At 42.7% G+C, this 18,021-nt stretch overlaps 3 protein-coding genes across 14 annotated transcripts; 1 reads left to right on the forward strand and 2 right to left on the reverse strand.

Moving 5' to 3' along the window:
• Nucleotides 1-957: 957 nt before the first annotated feature.
• On the reverse strand, nucleotides 958-3,831 carry LOC138187265 (uncharacterized). Its single transcript, XM_069127858.1, has 2 exons — nucleotides 3,698-3,831; nucleotides 958-2,677 (listed from the first exon to the last, which is right to left on the reverse strand). The coding sequence occupies exons 1-2, from the start codon at nucleotides 3,818-3,820 to the stop codon at nucleotides 1,115-1,117; spliced, it is 1,686 nt and encodes a 561-aa protein (XP_068983959.1). The 5' UTR covers nucleotides 3,821-3,831; the 3' UTR covers nucleotides 958-1,114.
• A 611-nt stretch (nucleotides 3,832-4,442) lies between these two features.
• On the forward strand, nucleotides 4,443-5,528 carry LOC138187266 (pre-mRNA-splicing factor SYF2). Its single transcript, XM_069127859.1, has 4 exons — nucleotides 4,443-4,579; nucleotides 4,682-4,822; nucleotides 4,904-5,199; nucleotides 5,269-5,528. The coding sequence occupies exons 1-4, from the start codon at nucleotides 4,490-4,492 to the stop codon at nucleotides 5,432-5,434; spliced, it is 693 nt and encodes a 230-aa protein (XP_068983960.1). The 5' UTR covers nucleotides 4,443-4,489; the 3' UTR covers nucleotides 5,435-5,528.
• On the reverse strand, nucleotides 5,451-17,965 carry Tab2 (TAK1-associated binding protein 2). Of its 12 annotated transcripts, XR_011175137.1 has the most exons (11): nucleotides 13,070-13,162; nucleotides 11,344-11,481; nucleotides 9,389-9,914; nucleotides 8,366-8,752; nucleotides 7,940-8,158; nucleotides 7,170-7,321; nucleotides 6,982-7,075; nucleotides 6,637-6,900; nucleotides 6,069-6,151; nucleotides 5,910-5,966; nucleotides 5,451-5,803 (listed from the first exon to the last, which is right to left on the reverse strand). XR_011175137.1 is itself a non-coding variant. In XM_069127850.1 (10 exons), exons 1-10 carry the CDS (start codon nucleotides 13,070-13,072, stop codon nucleotides 5,778-5,780), a joined length of 1,860 nt encoding a protein of 619 aa, XP_068983951.1. In that variant the 5' UTR covers nucleotides 13,073-13,162; the 3' UTR covers nucleotides 5,451-5,777. The 12 variants fall into 12 exon arrangements, 11 of the variants coding, with proteins under 11 accessions (XP_068983951.1, XP_068983950.1, XP_068983952.1 ...); XM_069127850.1 differs by lacking the exon at nucleotides 6,069-6,151 and having other exon boundaries at nucleotides 7,940-8,152; XM_069127849.1 differs by lacking the exon at nucleotides 6,069-6,151.
• Between the last annotated feature and the right edge of the window lie 56 nt (nucleotides 17,966-18,021).

Genomic DNA, 18,021 nt, shown 5'->3' on the forward strand with positions numbered 1-18,021 from the left:
TTAATAGGAAAATACGTTTTACTGCTCTCTATTTAGAATTTGTTTCTTTTTTATTGTTGTGCAATGATTGCAACTTTTTAATCATTAAAATTGTTAGACAGTTGTAGAGAAGATCTCTTATTTAATAAAGAATTCTGTACAAAGGGATGACGAGTGCATTTAATATCCAATAACAATGAATAACAGAATCAAAGTTTAATAACATTTTTAACGTAAAAAGCGTTAAACATTATCTAGAATTATTCCGCGCAAATCCAACAATCATCGTTCTTCGTAACAGTACCAGCGGTATCACGTTGTCGATCGTAACGCAAATAACATATTCGTTCATGTTCATGTTAACGATTACGAAAACTGGCATTTATTACGCTATAAGAGCAAGACGTGAAATAAAAAAAGAGATGAGTTAATTACATACAAGATGAATAGAAACCTAACATCTTTTCAACTATATATCACAATTTCGTGTATATGAATATCTAATATCTGTTAAAATATATGTGTGTATATATATATATATATATTCTATATGAAATATTGATCATATATGGTATATTCTATATGAAAAGATATACATATATATACATAATATATCATCTTATTTTAAAATACGAAGGCGATCCGTGAATCCTTTATCTACATAAATTCTTAAGCGTACATCGCAACATTGCTTTACTTTACTTTTTCCCTATCAACAATCGACTATTATTTATACTGTATACATTTTCGCTCATAAAAATAGTATTACAATATTAACGTATCAATAGCGTGTGCTCAAAATAATTTCATAGGTACATGTTTTTCCCTAGAAGATTGAAAAAAAAAAGTATATGTATATATATATATATATATATATACATATATATAATATATAATATATATAATATATATATATATAATATATATATATATAATATATAATATATATAATATATATATATATATATATATATATATTAATCATATATATATATATATATATATGATTAATTATCAACAAAATCTATGTAATCATGGCCGTATTGGTACGAATACAAGTAACGTGACTGACTGCTCAAGGCTTAAAAAATAAAAATTTACGCCATGTCACGTTACCGGCGATTTCGTAAAATGATCAATGTCCATAGCACACGTGCAGTTTGAATAATTCTTTGTTAGCGAAACTCGTGTTACATTCGTCGCAGTAGTGCTTGATATCTAGCACTTTCATCGCGGCGGACATTTTGCTTGTGACACTACCTCTGATTGCCTTCATTAAAGCTTTACCGGATGTTTTATTTCTGTGCATAAAATTTCGAAAACTTCTTCGCAATTTCTTAATCGACACATTCGTGCTATCGGGTTTTCGTATCTTACCGTTTCTCAGACAAACATCTTGACTTCTCAAATATCTCGTCGAATAATTTATCCCTGCGATCCGATGCAAACCGACTTTCCCCGACTTGAATTTATCTTTGGGGTTAGGTAGATTTCGCAATGGTTTCCAATTTGCTATACTAAAATTATCGGTATGCTGCGCACGGTTTACTCGTGCATCGCAATTAACTCTATCGTTTCGTACGTTTACATTGTAATTGTCAGACAGTGCATCGATCTCATCGGTTAGGGATAACATAGCGGCCGATACCGATCCGTCCAGTACCAGATCCTCGAGATCTGACAGCTGTTCCGTCTTTATATCTGATTTTACTTTGTTTCTCATTTGTTTCGGCATCTTTTTCAACGGTAATTTTAATTTGCTTGCAATATTCCGAACTTTCGTCTTATCCGCTCGATATTGATCACTTTGCGATCTTTGGTTCTTATTCGCGGATCTAGAATATTTCCGTATCGGTTCTCTATAATCAATGGTCCCTTTTCTCGGTCTTAAGACGCGTCCTTCGAAATCGAATTTCTCTATCTTAATCTGCGACACATCGAATTCCGTCGAGGCTGACAGTTTTGTCTCCACGATCGTTGACCTATTCTCATTGTTCAACGACGAACAAGTGGAAAGCTTTTTCCTAATTCCCACGTAATCTACAGAACCTTTTCTAGGCCTCAAATTACGAACTATCACATCTTTCGAAGTTTCTTTCTTCGCGCTACTAGATTTATCCGTCGATGGGCTGAAATTCGAAAAAGTAGTTCTTCGCGAATCTTTAACCTCGTTGACAAGCTTAACTAAATTTGATCGTTCCTTGAGTGCTTGATGCGCCAACAAATTCCCCTGCACAGCTCGCGATACGTTAGCGCAGCCGTCGTTGTCCTGCCTCATGGCGTTTATTCTACTACATCTCGATATTTCGTTCTCGTAGTTCGTAGCTACAGTTTGATTACTTTGGTCCGCTTTATCACAGTAACAAGCGCAACGTGCATACGAAGCATACGTTATAGGACCGGGAATATTATTGGATCGGACACTGTTCACCGGATAAGTTACCGAACTCATCGAATTTATGTAGTCGTTATCGTCGTACAGGCCGTAATCCGGTGGCTCTACTTTGATCTTGATGTTTTCTATGTGCACCATCGGCACACCGACTCTCTCCTTCGAGTCCTCCTTTCGCATCCATGATAACTGATTCTTCAAACCCGCGTCTGTCTTCAGACAGTCCATGTAGAATTTGTGAAACTCCTCTAGCTTGTAACTGCACCGATGACACATGTGCTTCGGCAACAGGTCCATTTCGTGCACCTGCAGGATACACAGCCGATGCGAATGCGAGTGTTTGTTAAGTTCACGTGGTCGCTTATAGGAAACGGGGTGGGGACACCACACGTGCTCTACAAATACGCGGAGGAAGTTAAAGGGCGAGAAATTCAAGGGATCCACGTTCCATTCTTTACGATATAAAATCATAAAAACGTTCTGCACGAATTAAAAATGGCAAGAAACTGTATAACGTTGTTGGAACGAAACGTAAGATAACATTTTTAAATGTGCAGTACAATTCGATTAGTTTCGCTCAAACGATTAGCTGCGTTTTCTATTGAAAAAAGGAAAACAGGTTATATAATAAAAAAATATTTCGATCCCAACAACACGTGTACAGTATCTTTCTTCCTATTTACACAATAATATTCTCGTTAAAATCGTTGGAATACGAGTTACATGTATTTATACAAAGTTCTAAATATATATTGTATTTAATTCTCTTAAATTATCACGTACTCCTCTAACTAATATGGTAGAAGCTAATAGAGACGAAAATCTAAAGCAATATTTGTTTCCAACGACGGAATATTCCGTATTTTCGATATCTAAGAGAAATTCTACTTCGAAATAGTTCGCTTTAAACTCGTGATTTTATCAATAATAACGAGTTAAAAGAAACGATTACGATTTAAAGTTATGCAATACGTTAAAAGTGTTTATGAGGCTCATTGGCGCGAAGTAACAATAACCTCACTTTTAGTATCATAAATACAACCAATAAACCTATTTACGGAAAAGTTTCAACTTTTAGTAAACGTAATCCAACCAGTTACAAAGATATGTGCAAAAATACGCGCATCTGGTACACGAATGAATTTTTATTAAAAGGAAACATTGTTGCGTTTTGATAATAGATTTTGTGGCAAAAAGGTGGTTTAGGAGGGGGCGTGAATGATGTCAGGAAAGAGCAACCAAGTACATACATACTTACACGGTACACGTGAAATTCATAACGAAACGATACGAATGTAGAAGGGAGAAGAGTGATATGACACGTACCATGATCGGGAGAATGGCGTTGATTTTCTTCACGTGGTTCTCATTCTTGTCAAAAATATTAATCGAGATACCGGATTGCTTGCCGCAAAGGCGGCAGACGCGACTAGATTCGAGGGTCTCCATAACGGTATAGGGAGAATTAATTTGTCCGGGAGAATGTCGTGAGCGGCGAGCGAGGAGCCGCGTGCGTGTCTCTTCTATCCTTGTCGTGATCGCCTCAAGGAGAGCTTTCGCGGCACCCTGTGACCGCGCTTCGCGGGTAATCCCCAAAAGCCCCGCAGAGCGCGAACTTTCTTCTGCGGCCCAACCGCCGCCAGCGTACAATTCTGCGTCACGTTTCACCGTCGGGGTTCGCGCAAACGCGAACCTTCACAAGTGCTGCTAACTCGACGACAAGTTGTGATCGACCGGTACCGCCTCTCAAAACCTTCTACCGGCGGACGAAAAATCACCTGACTTCTCCCTCGACGCCTGTCACCACGGTATCACCGCGCTCTTCTCTTAGGATTGAACGACAGGATCCGTTTATTGCTCTCTCTCCGCTCGCTCCACAGAGCAGATCAATTTCAATCGATCCACCACCCACAGAAGTCGGGCAAACGGAGTTCGCCTTTTTCGTCGACGAATCGTAGCTTACTGACATCTGTCGGAACTTCCGGTATACACGTATTACACGGGGCGCGACCTACGTGTCGGTAATGTCGCACGATCAAACTGCGTTCTAACCTTTCGACGAGCGCGATTGACACGGAATTACTTGTTGGGAATTATCGGAGTTGATTCGAGCTCAGGATGGATAACGAGAATGCAAACAATGAGAAATCATTGGCGGAGAAACATGCCGAGAGAATGAAACGCTTGCGGGAGCTGCACGTGAAAAGGGTCAGTGAAAGAACAGAGTAATTCCACCTTAACCTGTAATATGAATTTATCCCTTCCTTGTTTTCGAATGTAACCGTTTCTTACAGAATGTTGATTTCGTAGAACGAGGCCAGACAGCAAAATCACAAAGAAGTTATAGAGGAAGATAAAAGGAGCAAGCTTCCTTCGAACTGGGAATCGCGTAAAAGGCAAGCCGAATGGATCGTTCAAGACGAAGCTGCGAGAAAAGCTGCTCGAGAGAAGGTAATCTATAAAAGAAACAATTTACAGGGTGTACGTTATAGGGTGTGTGGATCAAATTTATACGTATGGTGTATTTTATAGGGAGAAGACTACGAGAGAACGAAATTACTTCACATCGATGCGACAGAAGCAGAACGTATAGCAAGAAAGAAAAGAAACAGAAAGAATCCAGATCCAGGTTTTTCAGACTACGAACAAGCAGCCATTCGACAATACAACAGGCTGGTAAAAAACATCAAACCAAACATGGATTCGTATGACGAGGCTAAAGAAAAATTAGGCCCGGCCTTCTACGGAGATAGAAACACCATATTACACGGTCTTCATGAAGATAAGAAAGAAGCTGTTGACAAAATGGTGGAAGACTTGGAGAAGCAGTTAGTATTTAGCAGCCTGATGTTTATTACATCGTTGGTGCATCGTCATTCTCCTGTCTTTGTTTTCAGGATCGCAAAGAGAGAGAGGTATAGTAGAAGAAGAATGCACAATGACGACGCTGATATCGATTACATCAACGAACGCAATGCTAAATTCAACCAGAAATTAGAGAGGTTCTATGGGGAATATACGCGCGAAACGAAGCTAAACTTGGAACGGGGTACAGCTATATAATAAGTGAATATCATGCTAAAGGACTTACTACAAATATCTTGTATTTTAAATAGTATTTCAAAACTCATACAAATAGAAGTCAGACTACTGATAAGTCGTTGATTATTTAGTAATCAGAAGTGAGAATGGTACATTTTGCGATACGTTGTATTCCAATCTTACACCTGAATCCGTTGTTATCAAAAATCGAGTTATACATTGATCTCTTGAATAAACAAAAAAATTGAAGTCAATCAAGTTATTTAAATTTCTGTTCTCCTTTCCCGATCTGTTGGCTGCTACTTTTTATTTAACTTAAATAATGATTTTATATACAGTTTTCACGTTTCTAACGCAGTTCACATCATACCACCCAACTATGCACTATCCCTGAAAAGAAACATACATTTTTTTATATCACACACAATCTGATATCTTTAGTCTCGTAGTAGAAATCGCATCCGAGAAAGATAAAAACGAAGGGAAATATACTCACGGCTCGGAGAGAAGTTGTGATGATGTGTAACTCGTATATGAATATCTTGAGTTTCGCCTACAAATCGTACATTATACATTTATGACTGGTATTTATCTACGGATAATCTTTTTCTCGCAACATAATTTTACTTAACGTTTAAGGATATTAGTTACTTACCAATTTACGGTTACCGACCCGTCGAAACGATTAAACAGATTAAACTATTACTAATTAGGAAAAAAATGACACTGTAACATATGCTAAATTAAACATGCCTCGGGTTAAGATCGATTCAAATTTTTAATTTGATTGAGTTTATTTAAAAAAGAAAAAAAAAAAAGAAAAAAAAAGGAGAAGGAAGAGGATAGCACAAGTCCATGCGTTACGTTTAAGTGCGTCGTATAGTCATGTTTTATTGATGGTCGCATCAATGCTTGCGGTGGTCGTAAAAAACAATTTTCTCGCTTACGAGCAAATATTTTACAATAAGAAACGCCACCTCTTGTAAGACATTCGATCACAGTGGCGAAGTATAGAGGACCGTACATGTCCGGTATTTCACAAAATATCATTGTTTGAAACAAATTCGTCAATTCACAAAAATGTCATAGCAAAAAAGGGACATGCTGTTAAGGTACTGGATTTTATTTTTCCAGAGGTGCTGGAGGCGACGGAGGTGGCGAATCGATGTTCAAGCGTGTTAACGAGGCCGTAAGGTCGTCTATCGATTTTGCAGAAGTCGTACCTGTGTTTCCGTGATCCAACAGCCTCGGCATGTCGCACTGTTCGCATTTATTCATCAATGGATGATTGTCGAAGGTGCACATTCTACAGACCCAAGAAGGTCCGTCTCGTTCCTCTCTATCAACGTCGTTACCGCTCGGTTCCGGTTGCCAGGCGGGTGGCTGACTCGGCAGAGGCGGTGGGTCGGCGCTGACAGATCTCGATGGTAGGGGCTGACCCGTGTAAATACGCTGATAAAACTTTTCGTTCGTTTCGCCCAAAGGTACTGTGAAAATGAAGGAAAGAAGAGAATTTTGCACGAGGAAGAGCGAGGAAGGGAAATCGTTACTAGCAGTAAAATTATTACCTCTCGGGTCAGACCACTGATCTACCTCATCCGCAAGTCTGTCGCATTCAACTTGTAGCTGATAGATCTCGCTCCTCAATTTTTTTTTCAGTTCCTGCAAAGAAAGATCGTCAGATAACGTGATTTTATTTACGTTGGGCGTTATAATGGCATGTTAAACGAGTGAATGCCCCCGATACAGGGCATACCTGAGGAGGCATCGAAGAATCAAAGGGCCTCGTGAGGGACTGCAATTCTTTCTTCATAGCTTCGAGTCGTCCTTTCTCGGCTCTCAATTCCCTGGCGAGTCTATCTTTTCTTGCTAACTGCTCGGCGACCAATTCCCTTTGATGCTCCGCCACTGCGTTCCAACAATCGAGTAATTAATTGATCGTATCGGATAAGAGATAAATAGATGCGATCAGTAGGTAGAGTAGAAGATGTTCGATTTAATAGTAGCCCGTTTGTTACTGGATTCTCGAGTAGTTTTACAAATGTACGGTTATACGCGTTGTAACCAAGCACGAAATGCATCGGTACAAATTAGCCTCGACTCGATCCCTGTCGACATATTATTTCACCGCGTGTGAACGATTAAAGGGTAAAGACGAAATGCGAATCGTAGCGTTCAGGAAACGCGTCAACATGGAGGCGAGGCTGCTCGCGAGAGGGAATAGCGGATCAGGTGGTCCACGTAGAGTAACCGCAAGCGTGGCTATGTATAGACGGAGCGTGGGGTCAGGAATGCGTAAATATCGTTCTCAGTGTTACATGCGTGGGCGTAGCATGTGCGACGGAGTGGTTTTCGCAGGTAAATATACGTGTACGCGATTCCTATAATACGAGAATTGGGAAAACAAAGCGAGCGGCCTTTATGGTATCGGCAGCGAGTACGTGTATGGCGAAAAATAAAAATAGCCCGGCTGAAAGGTTATTTTCAAGGCTCGGCAAGAAATGTAGCCACGGCGGAGGACTTCACCTTGATTCAACGGCGATCGGTTCTGATCAGAATTGGCCGGTATTCGTTCGCCAATGGGACTGGAGGGCGGCGAGGTCGTGGTCGGTCCTGACGGTGTTGTCGGAAGGCTAATGGAAGGGGCGATGTTCGTCGTGGATGGTACAGAAGGTGTGGTTGGAGCGCTCATTGTCGTCGTGGGCCTCGGTAACTGACTAGGTGGTCCTGCTGGAAGACCTGCAACTTTCACACTTTAGTCAGACGATCCGATCTCTCTGAATGTTCGCCTCGAGTCAAGGTCACAATTGCTGCACAGTCTAAAAACTCAGGCGACAGTTGCACGTACGACAGATGTGAAACACTTGAAAGCATACAGAAATACAGAAATAAAGAAATAAAGAAATAGAGAAATAGAGAAATAGAGAAATACAGAAACACAGAAATACAGACCTGGTGGTCTCTGAGGACCGGTTTGTACCGGCGGTATCAAGCTGTTGGGCCTGATAGGGCCCATCGGAGGTCTGATTCTCGCAGCCGCCACACCGCCAACGGCTCCCGCGCCGATGCTAATCTGAAGTCGGCTTTGAAAGCCCCGGGGATCCAGGGAGGAGCTCGAGTAAGTCAGGCTCGAGCCCTGTGATCTGATGTCGATCGGAGGCTGCGGTTCCGAGGATGGCGGCCTCAGCGTCAGACTAACCGAGGTGTAGCTTCGCGTGTGATCGATCTGCGGGCCCGTGTTCTCCACGTTGAGTAACGGCTCGGCGTAATGAGTCCGTGGGTCGAGCAGCAGATCGCTTCGTTTACAGGCACCAGCGATCGTAGGCACCGTTCGAAAGTCTAAACGGTCGTCGGTGGAAATAAAAAAGAAAAATGGGTGTTCCGTTAAGAGTAAGTAACGAGCGAAGGTGGAATAAATCACGCGATCGACGGTACGACGTGCAAAATGAAAAGAAGTCGACGGTACCGTAACCAACCACCGTAACCAACCACCGTAACCAAGGGTTAAACATTTTCGTTCGACTAACAGACAAACAGGATCTCCGCCGCACGGAGCCACGGTGTCGCGTTACGCTCGTTACGATTAAAATTGAATTCGCTGACATCGCTGCACCCGCAAACGAACCCGTTTAACTCCTCTCCGAATATACCAAAGTCGGAATATAATAAGCGCGAAGCTGCTGGTATCTAGAGACGATATCGGCGCAGACTACGTACACTTTGCGACAACGTTGCGATCTACCGTCAGCGAATCTACGAGAAGCGATTGCTTCCTGTATACATACTCTCATACGTACAAGTACATGCTTGTTGTTACTTTGTCGTATCGAAGATAAGGAACTCAAAATACATCACGAGTATCCGCCGCTATTCACCGTAAAGCGCCTATCCTTCTACGCGACGATTACGTTATTCCGATCGTTCGTTTCGACTTGCCCCGTCGCTCGGCTAACGAAACCTCCGATAGATGCGTACCGCGATTGCCAGCAGGGCTGCAGGCAACGTTCACGTTCAGCTCGAATCCGGCTGGCTCGTTTCCCGCGTTCTGGACTTTGTTAAGGCAGTTCGCGTCGCTCGGTCCGGTGCAATAATCGTCGAAGAAACCGCGCGACGCGGTCGTGCAAACGGCAGGCGCTGAAGAAGGGGTGCTGGCTGAGTCGGCAGCTATCGGCGACGAGGCTGATATCGTGGCTGCTCGTGTGCAGCCGACGGGACAGCGCCGTGCCATACCAATGTCCAGCGAGGCTGGTCTGTGTGGTCGCGTATTGTTGTTCGTGCTGTTGCTGGCGCGTTGCAACTGGCTCATCGTGCAGAAACGTTGCTGCTGCGTGGCCAGATGGTTCGCTCGTTGACGATGTTGATGATGTTGCTGCTGTTGCTGTTGCTGCTGCTGCTGCTGGAGGATGGCGCAAAGTGCCGCCGGTGGGAACGCGCCCGGAGACTGACGTGACTCTTGAGTGGCACGAAGGCTTCTCGCGCATGTCTCCCGATCGTGGCTATTCTGCAACGCACAGATGCACCTTGGGTCAGCCGATTTCCGGTCATCGCGCGCGAGCCCGCTGGCAGGGTGTTTCAACATGTTATCTTTCTTTTTCTTTCTTTTCCTTTTTTTTCTATTTCTTTTCTCTCTTTTTTTTTTTTTTTTTTTTTTTTTGTTTGCTTCTCGACTGAAAAATTGTCTTGCCTCTGCTGGATCCTAACATACGATGTTACACGCTGCTGGCAGATTCGTCGATTAGACAGGAGTCGATTAGGAGGAGTTAACCGTTTGCGGTCCGATTGGGTTACCCAGGTACGAAGCACGGATTTACATCTGCTTTTCAATTCCGTGGTACAGTTCGTCGTAAGCGGAGTTTGCTGGCGCGAGAACGATAGACCGCAAAGGGTTAAACAGTGCCAGCCTTTCGCCCGCCTATCCTTCATACTTTCCCGGATAGCGTGAAATTCTGTGACTTTCTAGTCTACTCGTACTGACAAAACGTTGAAAACCTCTGTATGTCACTGGCATGTAACGACGCCCTCCTTAGTCATCACTTCCACTTATCTAGTGCATTTTCATCTTTTAAGATACGTCGAAACGTATCAGGTCCCCCTCGCTTTTCACCTTTTAAGCAGATATTGCGTTATACAGGCTACAAAATACGCGCCGTAACGTTATATGTCGTAAATACCAATACGAGTTAGAAAACAACGATTAGATATTTTCGATTGAGCAAAGGTACGCAAAAATGGCGCCAAACAAAAAACAAAAGAAGGGAGAAAAAAAAAGAAAAAGAAAGAGAAAGAAGAGTGATAAAACTTGGTTTCGACGTTGTCGACAACGTTTGAACTAAGGAGAGCAGAGCAACCGCAATTGGAAAGATGATGATTCTTGCGGTGACTGGAAAAAACCCAGAAATCCCAACGCGGATACAAAACGTTATATTACTGTTTAGTGCGGTCAATCTTTGCTGATTAAGGGACATCTTCCGAATGCGCAATTAGAAAGGAAGAGAAGAAAGGAAAAAAAAAGAGAGGAAAAAGAAAAAGTAAAGAAAACCAAATGGCCAACACAAAGGACGTCTATACACACAGGTTCCACGCTCGTGCAATGAGAGAGGAGAGAAATTCTGTGCCGTTAATTTGCAATGCCAGAGATTATGGTATACTCGTGGTGTACGCGAATGGTTAGTCGTTATTGCGACGATCGTTTTAGCCATGACGGATGAGCGATAAGAACAAATCTTCGTAAAGTGGTTGTTTACGAGGCACACCGTGTGCACACTCAAGGAGCCCATCTCGGAAAACTCGATCCAGTGTGATGGTTTCACAGCGGTGCCAGCCAACGACGCCGTATCTTACCAAACTCTCTTCGTTACTGCACTGTAGATCGAATTTTCCGAGAGACCAGCATAGGAGCAGAATATCTGGCGGACAAAGAGCACCTATACCTGGGCGATGCACTGGGAAACGACGTGATCAGGGAGCGCAGGGAACTGCTGCTTCAGCTCATGGAACAGCTGCATGATAGCGATGTTAGAGCAATGGCACTCCCCCATCGTGGGCCCCCATCCTCCTGGCAGGCCTACCTGTGGGTGCCAGGGTCTCTCGTTACACCATCCTTTGATCGAATATGATTGGTCGAAAGAACAAATACGCCCACGGCTGATAAACTATCGTCGTTGCTGTCAGTCGATGGAGACAGAGCGCGAGATGCCAAGATGAGAACAACGTATTTTCTGCGCAACGATGTTGGTTATCGGTTCTCGGTGTCTGATTGCGAGTACCGAAAGAGCACGAGGTGTTGCAGACGAACGGAACGAGAGCGAGAGAAGCAGGAATTCGGCAAGATGGTCGAAATTTTGTAGTTTAGTGGATAAACGATTTGGATGGCCTCCAAATACGACGTTTCGTGCAGTTTCGTGTCGGTGCGCGAAAGTGTTTCAAATTATTCAACCACGGATGAGCGGACGGGGATGCGATTAATGAAGACAAAGTCGTGAGAAAATGAAAAGGAAAAGACCGTGGAACCTGCACGGGGCAAATTGTTTCGCTTGTTACAGACGCACTGAAATATCGCACGATCGTGCGTTACGGCCTCTTAATTATAACGAAGGTCACACCAAACTTCGACCAGTGAACGCCACTCCTCCCATCTTTGCTAATCTTCCTGCTAACGGGACGACCGTTAAATCATAGCATCGTGTCGTTATTTTTCATCGTTTCGACCACGCTCGCAACGTGCCTCTCGGCCACGACCACCTATACTTTTTACCGCGGCAAAAGGAAGAAACGTACGAGAGCGTTCTCCGCCTTCCGCGACGCAACACGACACGACGCGACACGACACCACGCGACACGACACCACGTTCTTTATTTAAACCTGCGACTGTTTGACCCATTTTTCAAGAGAAACGAAAATCGCATGAATTTGTCTATAGCTGCCTACCCGATCTTCCATGGAAATCTTATCATTTTTCTAGACTTTTTTTATTTTCTGTTTCGCTTTCGATCTATGCTATCGTATCGTATAATACGGCGCAATCCGATTTCAATTCTTTCACAACTACATTCGTCACCGATTTTTTAATAAATCTAGAGTACGACGGAGACACCAGGTTCGCGCGATGTTTGCGGTGTGTCTAACGTTCCACTTGAACGGGAGACTACGTCTCGCGTCTCCACAACGTTTCATGGCTCGATAACTTCGATACACCCGTTACGTTACGGAATTGGCAGCGGATAGAGAAACGGTGGACACCTGTGCCGCGTGGCACGTAGGAGTGCCACATAATTAGCCGGCACTGCGCGTGCCACGCTCCCACGCGTATACGCATGCGCCTATGCTCCTGCAATCCTCCTTGCATCGCATCGTCGTATCGAGAAACTTGCAACTTTTATCACAGTTCCCAAACAAAGTAGACAGTTAGAAAAATGCACTTCCTAGCAATTTCGATTCTACCGTCGACTCCCTTCTCGTATATGGTAAACCAACAAAAGTTACGACACTTGTGCCACTTGTGTCTGAGTATGGGAGAAAGACAAGGGCAGAAAAAAAAAAGAAAACGATATAAAAAGACGATATTTAAACATCGACGACATGCTCTAGTCGCATCGAAATTCGACGATCGCTTACGAGTCACGGTTAGAATCGTGAGACTTTAGAAATCGACGTACCATCCGATTCGCAGCTACTTCTGCTCATTCTTACATCTAGATGCGTTCGGGTCTAGATCCGTATAATCGAAAGTCCACGAAAATCGAAAAAAGAAAAAAAAAAAAAGAAAAAGACAGTAGAGAGAAAGGGCGGAGGAGAGAGAGAGAAAGAGAAAGAGAGAGGCGAGCACAGGGTCGTTCGGTCGATCGGAAGAAACTAAGAGGTTAGAAGCTGTACGCGTGCAATTCGCACTTGGCACCGGGCCATGGGAGAGAATAAAGTGCTAGATAGAATTAATAATTCGGCTCTGTTTCTTCCGTCGCCTCACACCTGGCAGGCCCCGGTGTGTCAGGTGAGTGAGGCATCGATCAGAGGGAAAACTGTTTATTGGCACGTAGCCCTGCGTTCGGGCCACTGGTCAGAGAGCGTTCGCCCTAACCGGCGTGTCTTCTTTTAAACGCCGCTACTTTCTAACGCTCACGCACGCGTCTTTGCCGACCGTGTCCCGGATGAGACGACAAACTAAAGCGCTTTAAAATCTCACGATCCGACGTGTTCCTCGTCAAAGAGATCGAAGCACGCAACGTCACAGAAAACTGATGCAACTAAAATCAAATATATTCGCGATGAAATATTCCATTCGCACGTCGACGTTACAAAATAGCAATAGTCTTTTGTCGTTCTTTTACCTAGTGTATTTCCGTTTCGACGGTATAAAGTTAGAGTTGTAAACTTAGAGTCGCAAAGTTACTTTCGCGCCACTCTGTATCCGTCTGAATCTGTCACAGGCAGTTTTTACTGGTCCTACTGGCAATGCCTGCCAAACAGTCGGCCGTTCGACACACAAATGACGAAAATGCAAATAAACGTGCGTGGGCAGGTACTCGATGCGGAAACGTAACAGCGAATCGAATTTGTTCCGCCGTGGATTGTGCAAATCTCTGCCGAACTCGCTTCCCTCTGCCAAACAGAATCCTGCGAAACGAGCAAACCGATACTTTACTTACTACTTGTTATTAGCGACTACTCGGTTAGACTCGATCCGATGGATACGACGGTTTCGCGGTCTTGTTGCTTATCGGCAGCGGACCCGATATATTTTCCTCTCGGTCTGACAGCAAAGGAGCAGCATCTTTTAATTGCACCAGACACGCAGGATGTTTCTATCGGTGACACAGAGGGGATTTTAAGATCGGGGCGAGGAGGAGGCGGAGGGGGAGGGGGAGGGGGAGGGGGCGACGGCGAGAACGGCGTTCGTCGGGACAGGCGAAAAAGGAAAAGCGGAATTCCAACATGCCGGGAAGATATTTGTGTCATGAAATACCCAGGAGACACAGCGTGGCCGTTTTCGTCTACTCCTGGCAATACGGGGAAAAGTAAATTCCACGGGTATTTTCACGCGTTTCGAGTAATTTTCAGCGTTACTCTTTGAACTGTCCGACTCTTTCATCCTAGTTTCGCCATGGTTCGAAAACCTTTCAATAACTTTGCTCGAACGTCACTCTGCCAAACGATTCCTCTTCGTCCTATAACCGTAATATACATGTAAATTAATAAAAAGCTCTGCGACCGAATGTCATACACCATGTGATCTAAACGTTTCGAGAAAAGAAAAATTACATTCTAACACGATAATGTCAAACTATACGAAATATAGAAAATTATTCTGTTTAAGTTGAGTCGACACCTGTTGCTTCGTAAAGCCGCGCACCCATCGGCCGGAAGTAATGCGCCTACCAATGAATGTACGTTATGAAAACGCGACGAATCTCTAACGATAGAATAACAGCGATAATTGATATTGTTCGCAAGAAGAAGAGCCGGTAGGTCTCCTCCGCTGGTATAATTGTTTACGTTTCCACTCGCGCGAGCAGCAGATGCAAACTACTCGGCACCGGCGATAACTCGCCGTTTTACGCGCAACATTTCAAAACTGCATGAAACCGCGGGGCAATATCATGGCCAAGTGAAACTACAGCAAGGAAAAAAGAAGAAAAGTGCGTGGAGCCTAGTGGCAGACGAAAATAAGGAACCGAGAATAATAATTGACGGGGACGCGACGCTAACGTTAAGCAGAGCTACGATAAGTTTACGCCTCCAGGCAAAAATATACGCTATCCTGAAAATAATGTTACACATTTTTCGCGTAGAAAAACGTCAGTCAGCGTTGATCACTGTGTAAACCTTTCGACTAAAAGAGCAAAGACTGGTCGACGACTGCCACGTGATTCCACGGTAATTCGTCTCACAGATCAATTACAGATTATTATATATTTACCATTCGTCAAGGTAGAAGCGACGACAGACACGGACAGAGACGCGATAGTCGTCGGCAGTATGAACGTGACTTTAACAGCGTGCACTGTACACGCGTATGTGCTCGATATGACGCCAGCTCTCTTTACGATTTCGATAATTCACATGCATCCGTAAAGTTCGTCGTTAATTCTCTAAACAGCTTTTTCACGCTATTATAAATATCGTTGACCTTTAAATTCCGTTTCCGCATGTGCCAAAAAATTTGAATGTAGACCTTTCGGTTGGAACGCCTCGATGATCCGCACAGTTATCAAACAACTAACATCGAGAAATTCTATCGAATTAGAAAAAGATTGACGGTAATTAACGAACAGTTACATAACTTGTTCAAGTACATAGTAAATCGTTGGACAAAGTATTGGCTAAAGTTTATTATCCCTGGGGCACCTATTTACGAATAAAATACACGCATACAGTGTTTACTCTCGTAATGGCCGCTCGAAACAACACTTTCTAACTGATTAGCGTAGTTTTTAAATCGAGAGGCACGTCGGAGCAGCTAAAATCGTCGACGAAGTTTAGAATTCGTAGCACCGATTGACCCTGGTTCCTCTTATGTCTATGACACGCTTGAAAAAATAGAACTATAAGGATCCTTCACTTTTGAAAATACCAATAGCTTGCCGAAAGGAGCAACGACATTTCCTTCTTTGAATACGAGATAAAGAAAGATCAGTTCACAGGAAACTTTGATTCACAGGACACTGTACGTAAATAGAAGAACCGCGATAATATATAGAAACAGAGGTCTGATGAAAAACAGTTAACGAGATGCATGTTACATCAGTCGATAAGAAGATTGACATATTAGACTACCGATATCAACTTATATATGTCGGGCAAAGTATAAAAATTACTACATTACTGTAACACGATTTGAAAATCAGCGCCTTGAATATCACGTAGAAATCCACGATAAAGATAGAAAGCGGTTTACAGAAAAGTATTTCGCTGTTCCATCTATCGTCTACTTATCGGGCATCGATAGAAATCTGTCGTTAACGTATTATTGTAGTTTCCAACACGTTCGCACGTAAATATATTTCGTATCGCGTGAAGTAAATGCAATTAGAAATACAACTATACTTCCCTCTTCGTTTCCGTTCATTTTACCCTTTCTACAGTGCCAATATCGAAAACTTTTGCATAATCCAAGAATTTGTCACAGTCTATTTGAATTTCAATCGTACCATCTCAACGTACAATCCGGTTTGAAATCGTAAGCTTGAAACTCACCGGACGGCAACCATTGGAAACGTCCAACGAACGAGGAATCAGTTAACAGCTCACTTTCAGCACTCGATAAGGACACTTGGTAAACGCCGCGATTTTATTCATTTGCTGCAAAGTGAAATTTCAACTGCCACTGTATAGACACGCGAATAACAGTAACTTTTCTGTCGTTTTCCAATATTTTAAAGCACGAACAAGCGGCGACCGTCCGCTAAGACCACTGATCAGCTGTGCACTGCGTACTGAAACGACCTTAATCAATAGAAAAACCACATATGCTTTCAAGTACATTTTATTTAGAAAAATACCTCAATGCATTCGAAATATTTCCGTCCAACTAATTATTTACCCATTCTCGAAGATTCGAACGATAGTTTATGGTTTAGACGATGAAAATAAAAGAAGCTCTATTGACTACATAGTCAAGATGGCCGCTCACGCAGCAAGTGCTTCCCTATTTATGAATGGAAAACACGTCGTAATAGTCAGTCGCAATCACAAGCAACGGGAATCCGCGTGCTATTTTAAAACTCGTGCCAGAATGGACCAACGGTGTCGTTAAGGCAGAGAGAGAGAAAGAGAGAGAGGCGTACTTTTTTTTTTTTTTTTTTCGTTTTTATCAGACTCGTTTTAACGACAGATTTTTGTCTGCTCAACATCTTTACGAAAACTCGATATTTCTCGAATTCTTGCCGATAAGAAATAAGACGAACAAACGCACCTACGAATCTAAAAGTCAATGTAGATATTAATATATTCGTTTCTACAAGTGTAAACCAAAATAGTACAATAGCAGTAATAATAACGATTTACAATACAATGGTAATAATACAATTACGAATACAAAGTACCGAGTTTGTTAAATCGTCGAACGATATCAATGAAAAATATGCACTGTTTCCAAACGACGAGTTTTTTCCATTTTTATAAAGTCAGCATCTGCAAGCAAGTTCGAATTCATTATAACGTAGAGGTTGGAAGAAACGTATGCACTACGATTTCCTAGGATTCCGTTGTATATAGAAAAAATACCTTGGAAGCAAGTGTTCAGAGCTTTGACATTATACGTGGTACGTGAGACTAGAATATCTTTTCTTACATTCAGACAGCTTGATACAATGGAGGATTATAATGGTCAATGCGGATGGCTGTTGAAGAATAACCATCAATAAGTCAATTTATTGATTAGTCGTTAGATGCGTGATAAATACAATACGGATTAGAAAGAAAGAAAGTAGGAAAGAAAGAAAGAAAGAAAGAAAGAAAAAAAGAGAGGAAACAATAAAGAAATATATATCAACCTAATCGATTGTTAATCGTAATTCAAATGCATACGTCCCTTTTGCATTTTCTACTTGCGTTAAGATGACGATGGAATACCTAGTTTCTTTACTCGAAGAAAAAAGAAAAAAAAAAAAAA

The sequence above is a fragment of the Bombus flavifrons genome, chromosome 14 (genome assembly GCF_040668555.2).
Source record: "Bombus flavifrons isolate JBK064 chromosome 14, iyBomFlav1_principal, whole genome shotgun sequence".
NCBI lineage: Eukaryota > Metazoa > Arthropoda > Insecta > Hymenoptera > Apidae > Bombus > Bombus flavifrons.

Bases quoted from the DNA above. Each gene is read 5' to 3' on its own strand.
- LOC138187266 (XM_069127859.1), top strand. From the start codon at position 4,490: ATGGATAACGAGAATGCAAACAATGAGAAATCATTGGCGGAGAAACAT. The intron at 4,580-4,681 runs GTCAGTGAAAGA...TTGATTTCGTAG, and splicing joins GGGAGCTGCACGTGAAAAGG to AACGAGGCCAGACAGCAAAA. The intron at 5,200-5,268 runs GTTAGTATTTAG...CTTTGTTTTCAG, and splicing joins GTGGAAGACTTGGAGAAGCA to GATCGCAAAGAGAGAGAGGT.
- LOC138187265 (XM_069127858.1), bottom strand. From the start codon at position 3,820: ATGGAGACCCTCGAATCTAGTCGCGTCTGCCGCCTTTGCGGCAAGCAA. The intron at 2,678-3,697 runs GTACGTGTCATA...TGTATCCTGCAG, and splicing joins ACGCCATTCTCCCGATCATG to GTGCACGAAATGGACCTGTT.
- Tab2 (XM_069127846.1), bottom strand. The intron at 9,915-11,343 runs GTATAGGTGCTC...TGTGCGTTGCAG, and splicing joins TTTCCCAGTGCATCGCCCAG to AATAGCCACGATCGGGAGAC. The intron at 7,076-7,169 runs GTATGCCCTGTA...CTTTCTTTGCAG, and splicing joins ATTCTTCGATGCCTCCTCAG to GAACTGAAAAAAAAATTGAG.